This window comes from Crocodylus siamensis, chromosome 4, assembly GCF_052110815.1.
Source record: "Crocodylus siamensis isolate JL-2025a chromosome 4, ASM5211081v1, whole genome shotgun sequence".
NCBI classification, from domain to species: Eukaryota; Metazoa; Chordata; order Crocodylia; family Crocodylidae; genus Crocodylus; species Crocodylus siamensis.
The window spans coordinates 227,492,837-227,514,750 of record NC_143398.1 but is presented as its reverse complement, the minus strand read 5'-3'; the positions used below and the strand labels follow the sequence as shown (position 1 = coordinate 227,514,750).

The 21,914-nt window shown below is 42.8% G+C and overlaps 1 protein-coding gene across 1 annotated transcript in view; it reads right to left on the bottom strand.

Annotated features, from left to right (window-relative positions):
- LRP1B (LDL receptor related protein 1B) overlaps positions 1 to 21,914 on the bottom strand; it is a 1,602,836-nt gene that overhangs the window by 63,996 nt on the left and 1,516,926 nt on the right. Inside the window, exons 80-83 of the mRNA XM_090045827.1 lie at positions 20,076 to 20,192; positions 18,415 to 18,588; positions 15,126 to 15,251; positions 4,292 to 4,456 (exon numbers count right to left, since the gene is read on the bottom strand). Coding sequence (XP_089901953.1) covers positions 4,292 to 4,456; positions 15,126 to 15,251; positions 18,415 to 18,588; positions 20,076 to 20,192 — 582 coding nt within the window. The remainder of the gene's footprint in view (positions 1 to 4,291; positions 4,457 to 15,125; positions 15,252 to 18,414; positions 18,589 to 20,075; positions 20,193 to 21,914) is intronic.

Genomic DNA, 21,914 nt, shown 5'->3' with positions numbered 1-21,914 from the left:
CAAGGTTATGGCTCATGTGTCGCCCTGAGGGGCATCCACCTCAGATGTATGTACAGTCTTGGGCAATCAGCCTGACTGCCCTGGTTCCTAGGATGACCATGAGGCCTGAAGTGCTGGCTTCAGGGCCGGGGATGGGGGTGGGGAGGGGATATATCTATGAATCCAGTCAATTCTCTTAGGGAGCATTGCTATCCTAGAGCCTCTAATGACTTGGGACCAGGCTTTTCAAGTTCTCGACCAGATTCCAGCTCCTCTTCTTGCTTCTCTCCTGCGGGGCAGAGTCATTCAGTCTGCCCCCACCAGCGCACCATGTCTTGGTGTGCCTGGCATTCTCCCAGCTGGCCTTCCCTCCTGCCTGGCTTCTGGCGGTGTTTTTAAATCTCCCGCGGCAACAGGCCCAGATGATGTTATCAGCTGACCACCTCCCAGGCTGAGGGACAGCCACTTGAAGAGCTGGCGAAATGCCAGCTCATGTGGCGCTCTCTCTGTCCCAGCCTGCCTAGGAGGTAAGTTTTCTGGGATGTGGGTGTTCCTGCACTCTTCTTCAGGAGCGCTTGGGGTGCCCCTGGCATTTCCAAACCCTGCGAGTATCTTTCACCATCACGTATAGGTTCTCTTTATAACAGATGGGCAAGATGTGGCACATCAGGCCATTCTGTCTGGCCTGTGGGACCTCTCCAAAACTTAGAAAATTAATATTTATCTGCCACTGGCTGCCTGCGTTGCAGCCCTCAGTGGCTTGCCAAAACTCAGTAAGCAGCCCTCCACCCAAAATAATTGCCTGCCCCTGCTTTATAACCTTGTACTAGGGTAAAGGTGTTTTGATGTAGATGTGAATTCCTGTGTGAACAGGCTTTGGAAAATACGTGGATTAAGTTCTCCAATTTAAAGAAGGTAAAGAGCAGTAAACTGATGAGAATGATAACAACTTATATCTCTCTCACTTGTTGAGCTGTTCATCTTTTTCAGAAGTATTTGGAAATGTAGGTCCTTGTTGGAATCCTTTCCTCCCTTCACAGAGGATAGGGGAATGAAAGGATTCAGACATGAAATGATTCCTAGCAATAGGCTGAAGGGAGTCTACCTGTGAGCACCTAGTAACCCAAATACTTCTATATGAAAGGCAGTAGCAGCAAGTAAGTGTTTGCACCAGTTGATATAAAACTTGTGACCTGACATTTAATTACATCTTTCTCTCTCTCACCTCTATGCCCTGATTAAAAACAAACTGACATCACTAAAATGATGCTAATATGAGCTTGTCTTTTAGATATGTAACTTCATGAGCTATGAGTTTCAAGAACAAATATTTCCTATTCTCCAGTAGTTAAAATTTCATCACTATTAAAGAAATGCCACTGTCTAATAGTCGTTAGAGTTGACTCAGGATTCAGTTTTCTGTGCTTGATGTACGGCACTTTGTCTTAGTGGCTAAGTATAGAGAGTCAAAAAGCCCAGGACAGAATCAATTCAGTCTTCATAGGTTTCTCTAAGCTGGATAGATTGAACAGATAATAAACAGAAAAGATGTTTACTTCTGAGATGAGAAAACTTGCCTGCACCAAAATCTGGGGGGAGCATATAGCAGCCTCCTAGGCTGCCAGCCATTGCCAGGCCATGCCTGATGCCTCCAACCCACTGCTCTCCCATGCAGGGGAAAAGAGCTCCCCATCCTGGTTGGCCCTGAGACAGATGTCTGCCAACATGGGGGGAGTCCCAGGACTCCAGGGGCGTTTCCTAGGCCAGACTGGGATCCCCTGAAGCCCTAGTCTGCCCAGCTGCTGGGGGTGGGGGAAGGGTAATTACCCACCCACACCCCTACAGCCAGGCCAGGATGGCACAAATAACTGATTGCAGGAGAGAGGGGAAAAGAAGTCCCCACTCCCAGTGCCAGCCTCTGAGCCCCGGTCCACCCAGCTGAGAGATGGTGATTCCTTCTCAGCATGCATAGGCCAGGGGGACACTGATACCCAGGGAGGCAGAGGAAATGAAGCCACCCCACCCTGGCCTTGGCCTTCTGAGCTGGGGACTTCCCAACTGATGGGGGCCGGGTCCAGCCCAGGGTGACAGGTTCTGCCTGTGCTTGCCTGGCTGGGCCAGGTCCATAGAAAGAAGGATCAAGTCCCACCACCCAGCACAAAACTCCTGAGGCACCTGGGCATCCTGATGCTGCTGCTGGTGCTGGCCTCCAGAGGGTGGCTCCATGGTGCCACCCCACTGTCCAAGGGTTAGAGGCAGAGACTCACAGGGGGACAGCGCTGTGCAGCCAGCCAGTCTTGCCCCAGGGAGGTGGGGTGGCTCTCACGGCACAGCCCCCCACACCAAGCTGGGCAGAATCCAGGCAGGGGTCTCCTTTCCCCTGTCTCCCCCTCCCCGCTGCCCTGCTCTGTTACAGCCTGGGGTGGGGCTAGCCTAGCTGGCCAGAAGAGAAGAGCACTGGTTAAGGCCAGTATTCTGGCTTGCAAAAGCTCCTGGGATACTGGGGGACTGTGACCTGAATTGGGAGGGGATCTGGGACAGAAGTCCCATAGAACAGCTTAACCTCAGTCAGTTAAGCCAGATACTATATCCATTGAGGTTTATCTTAAAACAGGTTTGGCCATTTTGAAGCCAGTTTATGTGCACTTAACTTCTGTTTTGTTACAGGTTTAAATCAGTTTCTGATCACTTAAGCTGGTTTATGTGTCACTTCTGTCCCAGGGTCATGTGAGACTCTGTACACCATACTTAAGGCTAGATTCATAAAGGGCAGTGTGTGCCCTACCATCCAGATGAATTTACAACTTGGATTACACAAGGTGCCCTTTTGTATCAGACAAGAAGAATGAAGCAAGTATGAATGGGACTGTCAGCTATCAGCATTCTGACTGAGGAACTACTTCATCTATACAACAGGAAATGTAGAGAAGAGGGGAAAGGTGTAGGTGCATAACTCAATGCTACAGAAAGGTACTTATCTCAGTTCAGCACCACGAACCATCTCTTGGTGTTAAAGCCTATGTTCTTCTAAAAAATGGTGGGGGTGGGGAAAACAGTCCACTCACAATCCTGTCAGAGGAAGAGAAAATGGTGCATACCCACACCCTGTGCATAATAGTTGTGTGTTCACTTGGGAGATGAGAGACTTGGGTTCAAACCCCTTTTACATGTTCTGTTTTGTATTAGAGCAGAGAATGCAACCAAATTCTCCTCTTTTTCTGGTGAACGTCAAACTATGCAACTATACAGTATAAATACCAAGAATTATAGTAATTCCCCTTCTTTCCAATACAATTAATATTTAAATTATTCTATGCAAAGTGAAAGGGCTTTAACAAAACAGACATGGGCAATTCAGCCTCCACGTGCCCTCTGCTATGATGGTTAGGAGATTCCCTTGGTGTCATGTGAGAGGTAAGTTAAAATCCCCGTTAAGTAGAGAAGAATGGAGAAATTTCTACCCCCATTTTCTACTTCCTACATGTGCAAATTAGGCAGGAAGAATGCTTGTTCTGTCAATGTCAATAGGTTACCTTTCTGTTACAGTGTATGTACCTCAGCACTACCAGGATGTGAACAGCTATATGTATGGCTAGCTAGAGAAATTTAGGCACCTAGTTGTCTTTATGATTAGCAGGGATCCTGGTTTTCTCTGATAAAAAAAAAAAATCCCCAATTTTCAGATTAAAAAGTAACTCAAAATCCACATTTTTTGTGATCAAAATGAAACACCACTATATATAGTGGTGTTTCATTTTATTCTCAGAAGAATGTGGATTTGGGGGGGCGGTAAACTGAAAATTGGGGATTTTTGTTTTTAATAAGAGAAAAACAGGATCCCTGACTATTAGACAGTTTGGTGTCAAGGAAATTCAGGTATTCAGTGGGTCAGGTGAATGTTGTATGAATGAATATGATGCCTACATTTTTGCCTGTGGCATTAATGTTCCCCTTGAAAATCTAGCTTCAGTCTCTTCCAGGCATCAGTTTCTGTAACTCTCTTTTCTGTAAGTCAAACTATATTACTAGGAAAACATTTAAACACTTGAATGAAAAGCACTATTTAGTTCAAAGTTAATGTGCGTATTTGAGGTGATATTAGCATTTTTCTGCATGCTCTCGGCTAAAGAAAATGGATTGCCTTACCCATGCTATAGGCCATAAGGCTCAAGCAGAACTTTGACTTTGATATACATACCTATTTAATTTATAATCTTATATTTTGTACAGTCCTGTATATCTACTAACTCACATTTAGTCACATACAAATACATGCAAACCTAAAGCACAAAAGCTGCAAAAATATATTTACCAAGAACAGAGGCTACACAGGTTCCTCCATTTTGACAGTAATTATAACAATGGTTGGTTTCACATCTTTCTCCTGAATAACTTGGCCAGCAGTGACATCTTGGATCACCTTTCTCATTGATAATGCATCTTCCTCCATTTTCACACATCAGTTTACATGTGTCATCTGTAGTTTAATGGGAAAAAAAATGCAGGTTACTGAAATCTTCAGGAATTCTTTGTTGCATTAACCAGAACAGAAACGTGTATGTTGTGGGAGTGGGGTGGCAAGGCTGAGCCAAATGTACTTTTACAGAATCAGATCTTACTCACAAAAACTTCTGCATCTCTGAGTCAGTTAATCTATGGGGTGCATCTCCACCCTGCCTTCTGCCTGACTTCAAACTAACATGGCTAATTATTTCTCCATGTACTACCTTTGTTCTCCCTCTCAAATACCAGGTCTGTTGGGGGCCATGTCTCCCTTAATTGTACCATAGCCTTTCAGGTAATTACATTTGCTCATCTAGTAGTTACATTATAACAAAACATGTTTTTCAAGCCAATTCGATTATGCTACAACCATAATTATCACATAATCATAATTCCAGAGTGTGTGCTGTTTGAAAATATGATTCTTTAATAAGGATATAGCCAAGGCGGAAGGCTGCAATCCTATATGAAACCTTTTTCAACACACCATGATTAAAATACTTGTAGAATTGCTTAGATTAGTTAGTTCATACTGTAGATTAGTTAGTCAAGATTCCTCTACCAACATCCAGTTTAGACAGTTCTGATCTCTGTAGTGCAAACGCAAGCCCAACATAGCTTAAAATTATCAAGTAGGCAGCAAGGCCATCTCTAGTTTGGGAAGGCCTTCCCATCAAGGGAACTATACAGATTATATCTGAATTTTATTTTGCTATTTTTGCCATTAGTAATAAGAAGAAATTAGTTGAAGTAACTACACTAGTAAAGAATGTGGCCAGGGATGAGATACATTGTTAATTAGGGTCCTAGGCTCTCTTTCTTTACTTTCTATTTGCTTTCTGGTTATGCATTTCTTTAATAGCTACCACAAATGATAACAGGGAGTGATTTCATGATTATCTATCCAGGTACCAAGGTACCAATCATGTATCAAAATCACAAATTGTCAGTCTCCCTTTGCACACTAAATGCAGACAAGTATGGTTTTTCTGGTCTTAATTTCATAAGACCAGACTACTGGAACAAAGCATCTTGTGCAGATCAAATTTTGGTCACAACATATTTCAAAGGATGATAGCTGTGTCAGCCAAACTCCCAAGGTAAATGCTTTTCACCTCTGTAATACAACTGAAGAGAGGCTAGGGAGACAGCAATGCTGGGTACTGCCTTGGAGGGTGGAAGGTGGAAATAGCTACTGGAGTAGCTGGCCATGCTATAGCTGGCCAGCTGGCGAGCTGGTTCAGCTGTTGCTGACTTGTGCACCAAAGAGCCCTGGGGACGGAAGCACCTCTGTTATTCCTCTGCTTTACTTACATATGTTTTTTAACTTCCCAGGGGAAACATTCTATTGGGAAGAATTCAAAATATACTTCTCTAATTAAGCCTGTGTCACATCAAATTTTGAAATGGAAGATAAAATTTTAATTTTATAGTATTTTGCAGTTTGGTATTTTATTCTCCTGCTTGTCCTGAATTTCCTGCATAAGTATAATTTTTCCTAAAGGAAGAATGGAATGGCATGGTCCTCTCTACTTTGACTTGGAAGAAAAGACTTGCATATATTTCAATTATTCTTTCTCCGTATCTGGCTGCATTCTCCTTTTTTTAATAAGGAGATGTATTTGTAATATATTTGCTTAAGCCAGCAAGACATTTCTTTTTGTGATCCTTGACAGTTTCCCTTGTTCAAGGGTAAGAAAGTTGACCTTCCATGAAGGCAGCACTAAACGAGGCAATCATGCAATGCTTTCTGTACTTTTTAGACACTTTTGGCTTTATTTGGTGATTAGTCATTTTTCCTCTCACCTCTTTAGAAAATCTATACTACATTCCTTTCTTGGCTGGAACAAATTTTCCTCTTTGCTAAGCATTTTTCTTTAGGAGACACATTGCTCTGTGCTCGTGTCCTGGGGTGAGACAATAAATGAGTGTATAATTGTCCAGGGCAACAACTTAAGGAACTACACTCTTTGGGAGAAGAAGCCTACTTCTTTCCCTGAGAAAAAAGTAATTTATTTCAGCACAGGTATTTTGCTTAATTTGCAAAGGAATATACTTTTTGTTGCTTTACCACTGAGTGAATCTAGCAAAGAAGATTACTCAAGAGATTAATGTTATATTAGGACTGAGTGATTTTTCTATTTTTCTTACTTGTATCATAGAATCATAGAAGTCGGGTCGGAAGGGACCTTGTAGATCTTCAAGTCCAACCCCCCGCCTGGGCGGGAGAAAAGACTGGACTCAAATGAGTCCAGCCAGGTAGTCATCAAGCCTCTTCTTAAAGATCCCCAGGGTAGGAGCCAGCACCACTTCCCTAGGAAGTTGGTTCCAGCTCCTAGCCGCCCTGACTGTGAAGTAGTTCTTGCAGATGTCTAATCTAAATCTACTCTCTAATAACTTGTGTCCATTGTTCCTTGTCATGCCAGGGGGTGCTAGGGGAAACAATGTCTCCCTTAAACCCTTCTGGCCCCCCATAGTGAGTTTATAGACAGTCACCAGGTCCCCCCTCAGCCTTCTCTTGTGAAGGCTGAACAGGTTTAGGTCCCACAGTCTTTTTATGTAGGGTCTGCCCTGTAGTCCCTGGATCATGCGGGTGGCCCTCCTCTGGACCCTTTCAATTTTGTCCACATTCCTCCTGAAACAGGGTGCACAGAACTGGATGCAGTACTTCAGCTGTGGCCTGATCAGCGTTGCATAGAGGAGGAGGATCACCTCACTGGCTCTAGTTGAGATGCATCTGTGGATGCACGACAAGGTCTGGTTAGCCCTGCCAACTGTGACCTCACATTGTCAGCCCATGTTCATCTTGAAGTCAATAATGACTCCAAGATCCCTTTCTGCCTCCGTGCTCTCAAGAAGGGAGTTTTCTATTCTATAAATGTCAGCTCACTCATGTCCATCAATCAGTACTCTCTGGGTCCTAGCATAGCATTGTATGAAAATATCAGAACCTGTCTGCTAGCTGTAAGAAAAACCTTCCCTTTGAAGGCCATCAATAATTCCATTTATAATTATTCTTTATTTAATATGGTGGGTTTCCATCCTCTCTGGAATATTAAAGAGGGATATGGAAGGTGAGTAGTTCTAGGGAAAAATTAAAATGTATTTTTTAGTCCAAAGTGAAAAAGGAAGGTTAAAATGGATGAAAAGTTTCTTAGTTTCATAGATGTTAGGGCCTAGAAGAGACCTTACAGATCATTGGGTGCAGTCTCCCTGTGCTTGGGCAGGAAAGACTGTTGGGTTCAAATGACCCCAGCAAGATAGTCTTCAAAATTCTTTTTGAAGATGGCCAGGATGTGCACCACCTCTGCGCGGAGTCTGTTCCAAACCCCGGTACTCTACTTGTAAAGAAGTTTTTTCTTATGTCTAGTCTGAAGCAATCTTCAATCAGTTTGTGCCCATTATTTCTTGTCCTTGCCTTGGGGGCCTTGGTGAATAGATGCTCCCCCAGGCCCTGATATACACCCTTGATATACTTAAAAACTGCCATCAAGTTCCCTCTGAGTCTTCTCTTCTCCAACCTGTACAGTCCCAAGTCTTTCAGCCTCTCCTCTTATGACCTGGTTTCTAGGCCTCTAATCATGTGTGTGGCCTTTCTTTGGACTATCTCGAGCTTCTTCACATCTTTCTTGAAGTATAGTGCCCACAACTGGATGCAGTACTCCAGCTGTGGTCTCACCAAGGCTGAGTAGAGCAGGAGGATGACATCCTTAGCCTTGCTCAAGATGCCTTGTAGATGCATGCCAGTGTTTGATTAGCTTTGCCAGATATGGTGTCACACTGGTGACTCATGTGCATATTGTTGTCCATCACGACACCCAGGTTTCATTAAGTTGTGGTGCTGGCAAGTGTAGCACTGCTGAACCTGTACGTGAGTTGTCAATTATTTCTCCCCAGATGGAGCACTTTACATTTCTCTGTATTAAATGACATCAGATTGAGGCCTGCCCACCTCGCAAGCCTGTCTAGGTTGGCCTGTTTTGCCAGCCTGTTTTGAAGCATGACCACGCTTCCCCAAAGTTTGGTATTGTCAGCAAACTTTGCCAGTTTGCTTTTAATACCTGAATCCAAATAATTGATGAACATGTTGAAAAACACTGGTCTGAGCCCTGCGGGATGCCACTGGTCACCTCCCACCATGATGACTCATGTCCATCAATCAGTACTCTCTGGGTCCTAGCATAGAGCTAGTTAGCTAGCCACTAGACCTTAAAGTAGTTGAGGCTGCATTTTCCCAATTTAACCATGAGGACATCATGGGAGACCAGTCTAATGGTCTTTTTGAAATCCCAAGTATATGGCATCAACCTCATTTCCCCTATCCAGGTAGCGAGTTATCTGATCGTAGAAAGAAATGAGGTTGGTCTGGCATGACCTGCCCATAATGAAGCCATGTTGGCTATCCTTCAGAATACTGCCTTCTATTAGCCTGTCAGTGATGGATTCTGTGATCATTTTCTCCAGGATTTTAAAAGGGATTGAGGTCAAACTGATTGGCCTGGAATTCCCTGGGTCTTCCTTTCATTTGTGAGGCAAACAAAAACAAAAAGTATACTTCCCTTTATAAATATAGTGCACACTTCCCAAACCAATAGTTTATTTCAAATAGAAAGACACTTCTTATGGCTAGGTACATACACTTAAAAAGCCATAGGCAGGTTTCTCTAAGCTGTATAAATTGGATCAGGAGCAAAGGGAATACATGGTCACCCTTTGGTGAGGGGTGGGGGTGCTTGCAGATGTCTGTACTGGCTGAGGTCAGAAGGCAGGGTGCACCCCATGCCTTACAGTGTGGACTCTACCCCCACCCCACTCACGTCCCCAGGCACTGACTGTTAGCAGCATGGCTGGGTGGCTCCCCAGCTCTACTTGCATAGGTCTGGTAGGGGCTGGGGCCAGACCCACAGGGCAGGGGGCCTCCACTCCCCCCTGCCCCTTCCCACAGCCACTGCCCAGTTTTGCTGACACAGGCAGGCAGGAGCTGGAACTGAGAGACACATGGGGTTGTCAGCTAAGCCAGGCAGCACAGTGTGTGTGTGTGTGGGGTGGAAGGTAGCAGTGGCTCTCTGTTGTGCTGGTTTTCCCCCCACTTCCTCCTGCTCACACTGCCCGGCTTGGCTGACAACCCCATTGGGCTCTCAGACCTGGTTCTTGCTATCTGTGTGACAGCTGAGCTGGTCGAGGCAGTTGCAGGTAGGGAGAGGGGTGTGAATGGCCTGGGCCTACACATTGGGGGATGTCACAGAGACAGCAGGAGCCAGGGCTAAGAGCTCTGTGGGACTGTCAGCCAACCTGGGAAATGTGGGAGAGGAGTCAGGGGGAGAACAGGCCCCCCACTGCATGGGCCTGGCCTGAGCATTCCCAGACCTAAGCAAGCACAGCTTGTGGGGGAGCCCATGTCCTCCTGCCATCTCTGTGACAGCCCAGGTGTAGGGCCAGCCCTGTGCGCAGCCAGAGCAGATAAGCTCCAGCTGAGGCTAGTTTTCCTGCCCTGCAAAGGGGGTCAACTGGGACCCACGAAGAAGACTGGGATGCTGGAGTGCTGAGACCTAACTTGAGTCAGGAGGGGATCTGGGACAGAAGTTCAATAGACCCATCTAACCTAAACCAATTCAGTCTGATACTACATCTATCCAGGTCTATCGCAGAACAAGTTACAACATTTTTAAACCTGTGTGCACTGAGATTCTGTTCTGTTACAGGTTTAGACCAGTTTCCAATCTCTTATATCAGTTTGTGTGTAATGTCTGTGCCTAGCCTAAGTATCATCAGCAGGGATCCTGCTTTTCTCACATAAAAAAAATATCCCCAATTTTCAGATTAAAAAAAGTAACCCAAAAAAAGTAACTAATTTTTCCATGATCAAAATGAAACACTACTAATATCTAAATCTATATCTGTATAGTAAAAGTTGTGTTATCCGGCACTTTATTTATCAGCATGCTCTATTAACCAGCAAAAGTGAAATTGGAAGTCCCATTTCACCATGTTTTACCGAATCCCACTTTGCCGACTTTGGGCCAAGCAGCCTGCACGGGGCTCCCCCTCCCTGTCCCCCAGCACACTGATTTGAGGGAGTGAAAGCCTGGTGCAATGGACATGGTGGGAGGGGTGACACTTCGACCAGGCAAAGACCCCTTTCCGGTAACTGGCTTATTTGGTTATCCGGTACCCTGAATTTTCCATGGGTGCTGGATAACAGAGCTTTTGTTGTATGTACAGATAGATAGACAAATAGGTGTGTGTGTGTGTGTATATATATATGACCTTACAGATCATTGGGTCCAGTCTCCCTGTGCTTGGGCAGGAAAGACTGTTGAGTTCAAATGACCCCAGCAAGATAGTCTTCAAAATTCTTTTTGAAGATGGCCAGGATGTGCACCACCTCTGCGCGGAGTCTGTTCCAAACCCCGGTACTCTACTTGTAAAGAAGTTTTTTCTTATGTCTAGTCTGAAGCAATCTTCAATCAGTTTGTGCCCATTATTTCTTGTCCTTGCCTTGGGGGCCTTGCTGAATAGATGCTCCCCCAGACCCTGATATACACCCTTGATATACTTAAAAACACATACATACACACACACACACACACACACACACATATATACATACACATATATATACAGACACACACATTAATGGTGCTTCATTTTGATCATGGAAAATGTGGATTTTGAGTTACTTATTTTAATCCTGAAATTGGAGATTTGTTTTTGATCAAAGAAAACCAGGATCCCTGATCATAAGTGTTCTACTTGTTTTAGGAGATGGGTGAAAATAAGAAAGGCAACTTAAAGGTTACACAAAGTGAATGTTTGCCGGAGACAGAATTTGAGAATGTGGTGTAACGCACATATGGATTGACCCCCCCAGACTCCTCAGCAAAACAGTTGAACTATCTAGAATCTGTGTTTGAAATAAGAAAACCCCAACAATAACTGACTGATGGGAATACCACATTAAAATAAAAATTCAGTTTTGTTCAAGAACAGCTGCATTTCCAGATCTTTGCAGCTCTCCTCAAAATCTTTGTCTAGCCTAGAGAAAGCAAGTGTTTGTTTTTAAAATATAGTTGATAAAGATTTGAATGGAGAATATTCATCCAAATGTTAAACAGTCCATTCCACTGTTCAATGCTGTCTTCTAGAATAAGTCTCTATAAATGTTTAAAGTATAATCAATGTCCTCCTTTTTTGATTCATTGTGCGGCACAATATCAAATGTAGTAAATACTCATTTTTCAAAACTGAAATGTTCCTCTGTGCATCTGAGAACTGTTAGATCCTGAAAAACAGTAGGCATAAACTATGCTTCTGCTGTCAATACATAAATTAGAAACTGATTTGTGCTTCATCAATTATAATGAAATACAGGAGATGTAAGCTGAATATTTCTCTAGGAATATCATAAATAAGAATTGGATATAAACTATTTTTTATTATGAAATGTTAAATACACTCAAAATGCTAATCAGATGGTTCAAACAATGATAGCTAAAAGGAGCTGGTTGTACAGTTGTAAAAGCATATAGTTGGATGATTTAATGCATGATAAGTAATTAGAGATGAAGGAAAATGAGCAATTTGGATTCAATATTTACATAAATCTATTGAGGGTATTCAGCAGTCCAAATTCCTCAGATTGTTCATATAAAGAAAAAGCAGATAGTCAGGTCAATGTATCGTAATATTTTTATGTAGCAATGCTAAAAATGAATCGCTGTACGCAGGATCCCAAAGAGATTTGAGTCAAGAATTTCTTTTTTGACAAATTTAGAGATGCAATAATTGGAAAGGTATACTTTCCTGTTATGAAGGACCTCTCGTTTGCTGATGCTTATCTAGAAAAAACTAACACCAAATAGTGTAGAGCCATGACAGGATGCTTCACCTTAGTCATACATAGGGCTAAAGAAATAAATCACAGCACACAGCATTGTAGGAATGTGACGAGGGAGAAAGCAGAAGTGGTGACTTCGGGTTCACAATTGCACATGTGGCTGTTGGCAGCGGCCGTTTTTGTCTGTCTGTCATCACCCCCTCAACTGGCAAGTCAGTGCCCAGGGTGATAACCTCTATTTCCTGCCCCCTAGTTATACCGCTGAAGGCACACTAGCATGAGGTGCTTCATTTCTCTAAAAGCATCATTTATCTAAAACCATAGGGACTCATCCTACTCAGAGGGCCCCAAAAGGATGTGCTATCAAAAGGAAAACTTTAAATCTCAATTTTCCTCAAGAAAACCCTTGAGGGGAGCTGATGGCTACAGGTGACTGGCTTGATTTTGGCTGTGGAGAACATACATTTATATAATTTACTGGATTACAGAAACTCATTAGCAATTCCCTTCCTGTCTACTTATACAACACCTGTCAATTGATTTCTAAACGTTATATGATAAACTGGTGGCCACATTGTACTGGGACTGGAATTATAATATATTTAAATAGTAGTGTAATCACATTGTGGAGATGTATTTTTCAACTTTTATGTACTATTAAGCTCATGTAAGTGGAAAGCTTATTAAGTGATGGGAAAGAATTATATTGTAAGTACAAAATAGCACACCTAGCTTCTAACAGTACATATTTTAAGACTACCCACGAGTAAATAAGTAATCTAGTCATGTGATAAACTTTTCAGTTCTATAAACTGAACTTTTCAGTTCAGTGGTAATTTCTTATAAAATTGATAAATCATACTATAATTGTAATTGCAACATGCATACAGTTTGGTTACAGTCAATCCACTAAAAGTGAACAAACCAATAAGAGGGAACACCAACAAAAAGAAGACAGGCAATTACAAAATATGTCACAGCTCTTGCTGATTCTGAGCAAAAGTTTCTGGATTCTATTCTCTGAGGGATTACTAAAATCAGCTGGAGTCTTGCCATTGACTTCAGATTAGGACATTACGACAGACTACTGACAAAAATCATTACCATATAATCCTTTCTTGGATTAACACTGGATGAATGTGCTGTACTAGCAGGAGTTTGACAGCACAGCCAGATAGGAAACTTTGTTTCAGAGGTATTGACTAATGTCACTTCACCAAAAGTGTTCCAAGACAATGGAGATGATAATAACTTTTAACGACTTGAATGGGTACAGGTTGGGATGCTTTATCTACACTGTATAGCCCTTCTCAAAGAAATAGAATTAGAATCCATGCATAAAATAACTTGCCTGCAAAGACCTAGAAGTTGGCTATTATTTCACTCCTATTTTGTCTCTATTTTGCACATCATTCCAAAACAAAACAAACAACCTCCCCCCTGGTTATTCACAACTGATTTCACTTTCAACAACCTAAAATACTCTTACTGTCTTTTCTTTGGGAATTCTTAGCATCAACCCAGTGACTGCCAGACAAGAATGTCAGACTGATAGCAATTACAGTCCCAGAAGTCAATCAAGGAGCTAAAATAGAAATCAGTTCCAACCTAGCCAGCATTTCTTTGGCAGGCCCTAATGTTTAAACATTGAAGTCTAACTAAAGTGCCAGATGAAGACCTATGAGCCGTGAAAGCAAAAATTTTACAATACCTTTCATACTATTTTACCCATGTCAAAGTGTTGCAAAGACACGCATTTATCTGTGTGCTGAAACCCCAAGTTGTTAAATTTATGTTTATAATTTACAGAGCTTCTGCAAAAGCTAATATCTTAAGCAAATGGATAAAAAGCCCAGAAAGAAAAATCCATAACTAGAGCATAAATTGAAATCAGAGTACAAAGAAGTTATTCAGCCAAGGGACAATGCTATTTAAGCATTCATTTTCTATGTCTACTCTATAGTGTGCTTTGCTAAATGTAAGGGATGATATTCATGTAGCTGCACTGAATACTTTATGTTTATCTAAACAAAGAGATGGATTAGTCTGATATGCACAGTTGGCTGAATACTGTGGTTTTATCCTCAGAAGTACTTTGGAAGAGCTTGACTGAATATAATGGCTTCAATTATATTTATTTAATTATTATTTCAGTTCCAATTTTATTTGCTATGCCACTTTTTACATATGTTATGGCTTTTTGACCACTGCTGTCTAATGTATTCTGATCGTCTTTTAGGTATTCTCCAAAGAGGGTTACAGTTAACTTAGGGCATATCTAGACTCCTTCTGTAGGCCTGAGAATGCATTGAGAACTACTTCCCACCCACTTAGGCAAACTCTCTGCATACCAAATAGGGAAATGAGACAGAGACAGAAGTAGGAATTTGGAGTCGGGAGGCATCTTCACTGTGGCTTCACTGACTCTTTTCTGTATTTGATGTGTGTAGGGCCGGGCAGGCAAGGTTTGTTTCTCAGTGGTGCACTTAGATATCAGCAATGCTTTAGAGTAGTTAAGAATCTATTGCCTTTCTTTTTCAACAGTGAATAAAATGCCATCTTCCATCCTACTGTTAATTCAGCTTGGTCAAATAGATGTTTCTGTAGTGCTTTCATTTGGATTAATGCATACAGATTTGTCACTTCTACATGTTGCTGCCCTATTTACATTCTGTTCCAGATCATTGCTAAAATATTGAATATCACCACGTTTTGGACCCTTGTTTATTTGTCTTTTGCCATGACAGAAATTGACCATTTATTCTTATATTTCTCCCCTCTGTTTCACACATTATCTAATACGTACCCAAGAAGCTTGGATCAGTGCATGTTCCATTAATCAATGATTTTCCTTCTGGACATGAACACGTTGCACCAGAAGGGCTAAGCAAACAGAGGAACTCACATGTCAGTTCCAAACAAGGATTAGGTGCTGTCAAAAAAAGAGAAAAATATATACATATTTATGTTCTTTTATTACACTTGTTCTGGGACAAAAGTAATAATCAAATGAAACAAATTTGCATTTTCTGCAAGCCCTGGTGAACCCAATTGACTGACCATCTGAAACCAATTGAATGAACACAGGGTGAGTAGTTAAACAGACTGTATGCAGGACAAACTAGTCCCAATAATACGCATGTGAAAACCATGAATTAAAATAAAAATAACCCCCAGAAAACCGGATGCAAACTTTCCTAGGGTTTTGATGGGAGACAGATTTGCCATTTTGATTCCATAAGCTACAGTTAAACAAAGGCAGAGATGGAACTGGGACTAGCTTCCCAGATTAAGGACAATAAGAAGTCTTTTTTTAAATATGTAGGGGGTAAAAAGAAGGTCCCGGGTTATGTGGGGCCCTTGCAGGACGCAATGGGAAACTTGGTCGTCACACCAGACGGCAAAGCTAACATGTTTAATGATTTCTTTGCCTCTGTCTTCCTAAGTAGGGACCAGAACAGCCACCAACCTGCTGGGCCCCCCTCAGGCCCTGGGGGAGGCACACCTGGACCATGGGTTAGCGAGGATTTAGTTAGGGAGCTTCTGGAGGGGTTGGACGTATTCAAGTCAGCCAGCCCGGATGATCTCCACCCTAGAGTTCTAAAGGAACTGGCCGAGGTCATTGCAAGTCCCCTGGCACAACTTTACGAGCACTCGTGGTGCTCTGGTGAGGTACCGGAGGACTGGAAGAGGGCCAACGTGGTCCCCATCTTCAAAAAAGGCAGGAAGGAGGACCTGGGAAACTATAGGCCGGTTAGTCTTACCTCGATCCTAGGCAAGCTGTTCGAGAAAATTATGCTGGCACACATCCAGGAGGGGCCAGCAGGGGACTGCATGCTTACGGGCAATCAACATAGGTTCATCAGTGGCAGGTCCTGTCAGACCAACCTGGTGGCCTTTTACGATCAGATCACCAGATCCTTAGATGCAGGGGTAGCAGTGGACATAGTCTTCCTGGACTTCCGGAAGGCTTTTGACACTGTCTCTCACCCCGTTCTCATTAAGAAACTGCGGGGCTGTGGTGTAGACACCCACACAGTCAAATGGGTCACCAACTGGCTGGTGGGCTGCACCCAGAGGGTGGTGGTGGATGGGTCCTTCTCAACCTGGAAGGATGTGGGCAGTGGGGTTCCACAGGGCTCGGTCCTCGGGCCCGCACTGTTCAACGTCTTCATCAGTGATTTGGATGAGGGGGTAAAAAGCACTCTGTTCAAATTTGCTGATGACACTAAGATGTACGGGGATGTGGGCACACTGGAAGGATGCAACAGGGTACAATCAGACCTAGACAGGTTACAAGGGTGGGCGGACGAGAATAGGATGGGTTTCAACACAGACAAGTGCATGGTGATGTACCTCGGGAGGAACAACCGGCATCAGACCTACAGGTTAGGTAACTCCCTTCTTGTCAGCATGGAGGAGGAAAGGGATCTGGAGGTCATCACTGACTCCAAGATGAACTTGGGCCGGCAGTGTGGAGAGGCAGTTAGGAAGGCCAACCGCACCTTGATATGCATCCACGGATGCATCTCGAGCAGGTCCAAAGAGGTGACCCTCCCCCTCTATGCGGCACTGGTCAGGCCGCAGCTGGAGTATTGTGTCCAGTTCTGGGCGTCGCACTTCAAGAGGGATGTCGACAGCATGGAGAGGGTCCAGGGGAGGGCCACTCACATGATCAGGGGACTACAGGGCAGGCCCTATGAGGAGAGGCTATGGGACCTGAACCTGTTCAGCCTCCACAAGAGAAGGCTGAGGGGGGATCTTGTGGCCTGTTATAAACTAGTCAGGGGGGATCAGCAGGCACTGGGGGAGTCACTGTTCCCCCGAGCACCGCCAGGAGTGACCAGGAATATCGGTCACAAGCTGGCAAAGGGTAGGTTTAGGTTAGCTATCAGGAGGCGCTACTTCACGGTCATGGCGGCTAGGGTCTGGAACCAACTTCCAAAGAGAAGTGGTGCAGGCTTCTACCCTGGGGGTGTTTAAGAGGAGGTTAGATGCACATCTTGCTGGGGTCATTTGACCCCAGTATTCTTTCCTGCCATGGCAGGGGGTCGGACAAGATGATCTGCTCAGGTCCCTTCCGACCCTAGAAACTATGAAACTATCGAAGTTGTTAACCTTGGATCTGGATCTGATGTCCCCTGAAGCATATGGAGTTGTGGGGGGACTTATGGTATTATAGTATGGGTCCATTTGTTCAAGTTAATGTTAAATGAGTTCCAGCAGAAGAATTCCCTCTTCTTCACAACTCTCTTTAATTTTGTTTCTCAGCACAGCATTTAGAGATTTAAAACCAAAGAACCCTCCTCTTCTGGAATTAAGCTTTTAATCATGTAGTTTGCTAAACCTTTGCTTAAATTTAAGCAATGAATAATTCCACTAAATTCAGTCATGACTACTCACACTAGATTGGGAATTAAAAGACTTCACCACACCTACAGCAAGAGGTATCAATACTATTGTCCTGATCAAATTCTAATTCAGATAATTACTTCTGGCCTGCTTACTTTTTCTTGCAATTTCAATTGGATGCAGGATTCTTTGCTTCCTGAAAGGTAGCATTCTTAAATAACTGTTGCCTTCCTCTATAGTGATAACTGAAGTGTTTTTCAGAGGGAATTATTTTGTAACGTATGTTATGTTCAAGGAAGAAAGACACTGCATAAATATGAAATATTTTGGCAGGATGCTGTGGGAAGTCATAATATGGAAATCAGAAAGTTAAAAATAACCGTAATTATATAACACAATTTTAAAAAACGACACACTTACCACCAGAATCATTGGTATTATGAAGAAAAAAAGCTGACTGGTTGTGACTGCTGTTTTTTTTTAATGGTGCACTTTTAATGCGGATACCCAAGACCAGGCAAATCATAAGTGTAGGGGGTTATAAATAGGGAAAATATATATTATTTATGTTGTTACATAGAAACATTGCAGTTAGTTTTTATACACCAAAATATGAACAAATCCATTCTTCTTTTAAATATTCAGTCAAGTATAATACATTTACAGCAGTAAGTCACTTTTTTCTTTATTCTTATAAATAATTTTTTAATAAGAGCTAGTTTAATGTAATTACTCCTACTCACAGTCTATTTGTTTGTAGCGATGAAAAATCAAGGCACTTTTTGTTTTATCAAAATCTAAGTTCAGGCGTTCCACAGAGCCTCTGCCAAATTTATGTACTCTAAATGCACCAGTTTTAGGTCCTGCTCCATATATGTAATCCTCAAAAATGTCAATTCTGTGTGGATGTAACAAACCTGAATGAAAGTAAATACATGTCACATTTTAATGCTGACATTCTTCCCCTTAAAATGAATAACAAGCAGACAGTCCTGTTAATACCTACAAGAGTCACATAGCTCTACAAACTATGTGTACACATTCAAATGATATGAAGGAATTCTCCCAGGGGTTTTCCTCATAGAAAACCTTACTTTGGCAAATGTTCAAATGCTGAACCTTTGAGAAGCAGAGATCTTGCAGTGCTGGTGCTGCTAAACTAGGAGGAACCACTGCACACTGTCTCCTTAAGTGGAGGGATCAAAGCACCCTGGGATGCTGGAGGACTATGCTGTGGATTCTTGTGCAGACATTCAGTCTTCCAGAGTGAACTGCAGGAGTGATTTAACTTGGGGGTTCCTGGGTTATTTTTCTCCCAGACTGACCTGGGACAGCAGTGACTGTCCCAGAAGAAATTGAATGTCTATATGTGTTGTCTGTATGCATAATGTGAGGTGGCCCTTCAATGACAGTTGGGTAGGATACCACTGAATGGTCAAGATAATACAATGCATGTTCTCACTGTTACACCACAGTTACTTGTTACTGTAGCCAAAGTTGATTTTGTCTGGCTTCAATTTCCAGCCATTGGCTCTTGCTATGCCCTTCTACCCTAAATGATACTTAGCGCTCAGTATTTTCCCCATATAAGGTTACAAATATAATATACACTGTTATCTTCTAGTTCAGCTTTTTAAGCTGACTTTTTCATTCCAGACAGTTTTTCCAACCCACAAACACTTTTAAGGCTTGTCTCTGAACCAATTTCCAACAATAATTTTAAAATGTTGATGTTTCCACTGATTTAACATGGGCCTTGTTTATATTTAACAATGCTATATCATTTAAACATAATGTTGTATAACATTGTGTGATATTAAGTTAAATATATATTACATCTGTTCACTTCTATTTATCAAAAATATTTCTATAAATAAATATTTCTCTTAAAAATAAATTCAAGTTTATTTTACAAGATCTTTTGGGGGTAGGGTAAAACCCTATGAACCTGGATGAATTTTGTTCCCATGCTTTAATTCTTTACTCATTAAACACACTATTTTGCCTACAAATAATTCTAGGCTAACCAGTTTATAATTTCTCAGTTATCATTTTTATCTATTAAATAGGTGAACAGTTTCACCCCAAGATAGTCAATGTGTTCTGAATAACAAATATAGGACAAAGTCGAATTCATACATACCTATTCCTGTTGCCATATGGAGTCCTAATGAAGTCAGTCAAGATGCTTTTGCACCTACTAAATGCCAAGACTGGTACTTTACAATCCACCATATTTGGATAGTGCTACATAACTTTAAAGTAGTCTAGCTAATTATAAGAATGATATTATAAATATAAGAATTATAAGTCAAATAATCATTTTAAATGGTGGCCTCAGTATCTTTAGTAGCATTTCATTCACAACATGTGTCACAGTGAAAAAACCCCCACATCTGCATACCTTGTTTACTGCTCACAGATACAACCAAATCAGAGCCATCAAAAAGAACACTGCCAATAACAGATAATTCAAAATCGGCCCAGAACAAACGCTGACTGAATGAATCAACTACAAGACCTGGAAAAAAATAAGAAGCATGGGTTTGAAATATGTACTAGAGAATACAAAAATATACCTTATATAAGAAAAATACTTTTTTACAGATTTCATAGACACTGGGGCTGGAAGGGACCTCGGAAGATCCTTGGGTCCAGCCCCCCACCCAAAGGGCAGGAAGTCAGCTGGGGTTATAGGATCCCAGCAAGATAAGCATCCAATTTGCTCGTGAAGGTGTTCAATGTAGGTGCTTGACCCACCTCTGATGGCGGGCTGTTCCAGACCTTGGGGGCTCAGACAGTAAAGAAATTCTTCCTTATGTCCAGCCTGAAATGGTCTTGCAGGAGTTTATCACCGTTCGACCTCGTCATTCCTTGGGGCGCTCTGGTGAACAGATCCTGGTGAACCCCCCAATAAACTTATAGGTGGTCATCAGATCACCCCTGAGCCTGCGCTTTTCCAGGCTAAAGAGCCCCATGGCTCTCAGCCTGTCATTGTAAGGTTTGTTTTCCTGACCTCTGATCATGCGCATGGCTCTACTCTGGACTCTCTCAAGCTTCTCCACATCCTTTCTGAATTGTGGAGCCCAAAACTGGATGCAATACTCCACCTGCAGCCTCACCAAGGCCAAGTACAAGGGGAGAATGACATCCCAGGATTTGCTTGAGAAGCATCTATGGATGCAAGCCAGCATTTTGGTCACTTTACTAGCTGCAGCATCGCATTGCTGACTCATGTTCATCTTGTGGTCAATGATGACCCCCAAGTTTCTTTCTTCTGTAGTGAGTCTCTTTCTTCCATAGTGAGTCTCTTTATCCTTCATCCCCCATACCTGAGGGATATATTTTTGCCCTGATCCTGCAATATGCCATATTTATGCCAGAGGTGGCCAAAATATGGCCTGCAGGCTGGATTCGGCCTGCCACGCCATTCTATCTGGCCCACAGAGCCCCTAAAAATTTTAGTAAATGAATATTTATTTGCCCTGGCTCCCTGCCAAATCCATCTGGAGTCAGGGCAGTAGGACTCAGAGGGAGCCCTCAGCAGGCTTGCAGGCTTGAGCAGCCCAGCCCTGCCTACCCCCAGCCAGTTCCCTGCTTTCCTGCCCCTACCCACCCTGCTCCAGCACCATGTGTCTGTGGCTCTCAGTAGCATCCACAGATCACAAAGCATGGGACCATGTGGTAGGGGTGTGTACGTGTGTGCACTCACTCCTCAGGAGGCACAGGGGCAAAATATGTGCATTTCTGCAGGTATGGGGCAGAGTGTGTGTATGTGTGTGCAGGCACAGGGGCAGTGTGTGCATGTGCAGGCACAGGGGCAGAGCATGTGTGGGTGTAGGCACAGGGATAGAGTGTGTGTGTGTGTGTGTGTGTGTCCATCTGTCTGTCTGCAGGCACAGGGGCAGAGTGTGTGTGTGTGTGTGTTTGTACAGGCACAGGGGGAGTGTGTGTGTGTATGTGTTCATAGGGTGAGTCCCACATGCATGCCCCTCCATACACATACACCTATGTTTCCCCTCGCACTGCCATACGCAAACTCCAGCCACCCTCCCCCCATACCACCACACCCCACATACCCATACACCCACAGCCCCCAGAAACCTATACCCCCCAACAATATACAAGAATAAGACTTCATTTTAAGCTATCTTTTAAGTCACCTCTGTGTACACTACACAAACACATGAAAATCAGGACAAAAATATTTTTTGAAATCAAATTAATGAATGTTCTCTTGCTG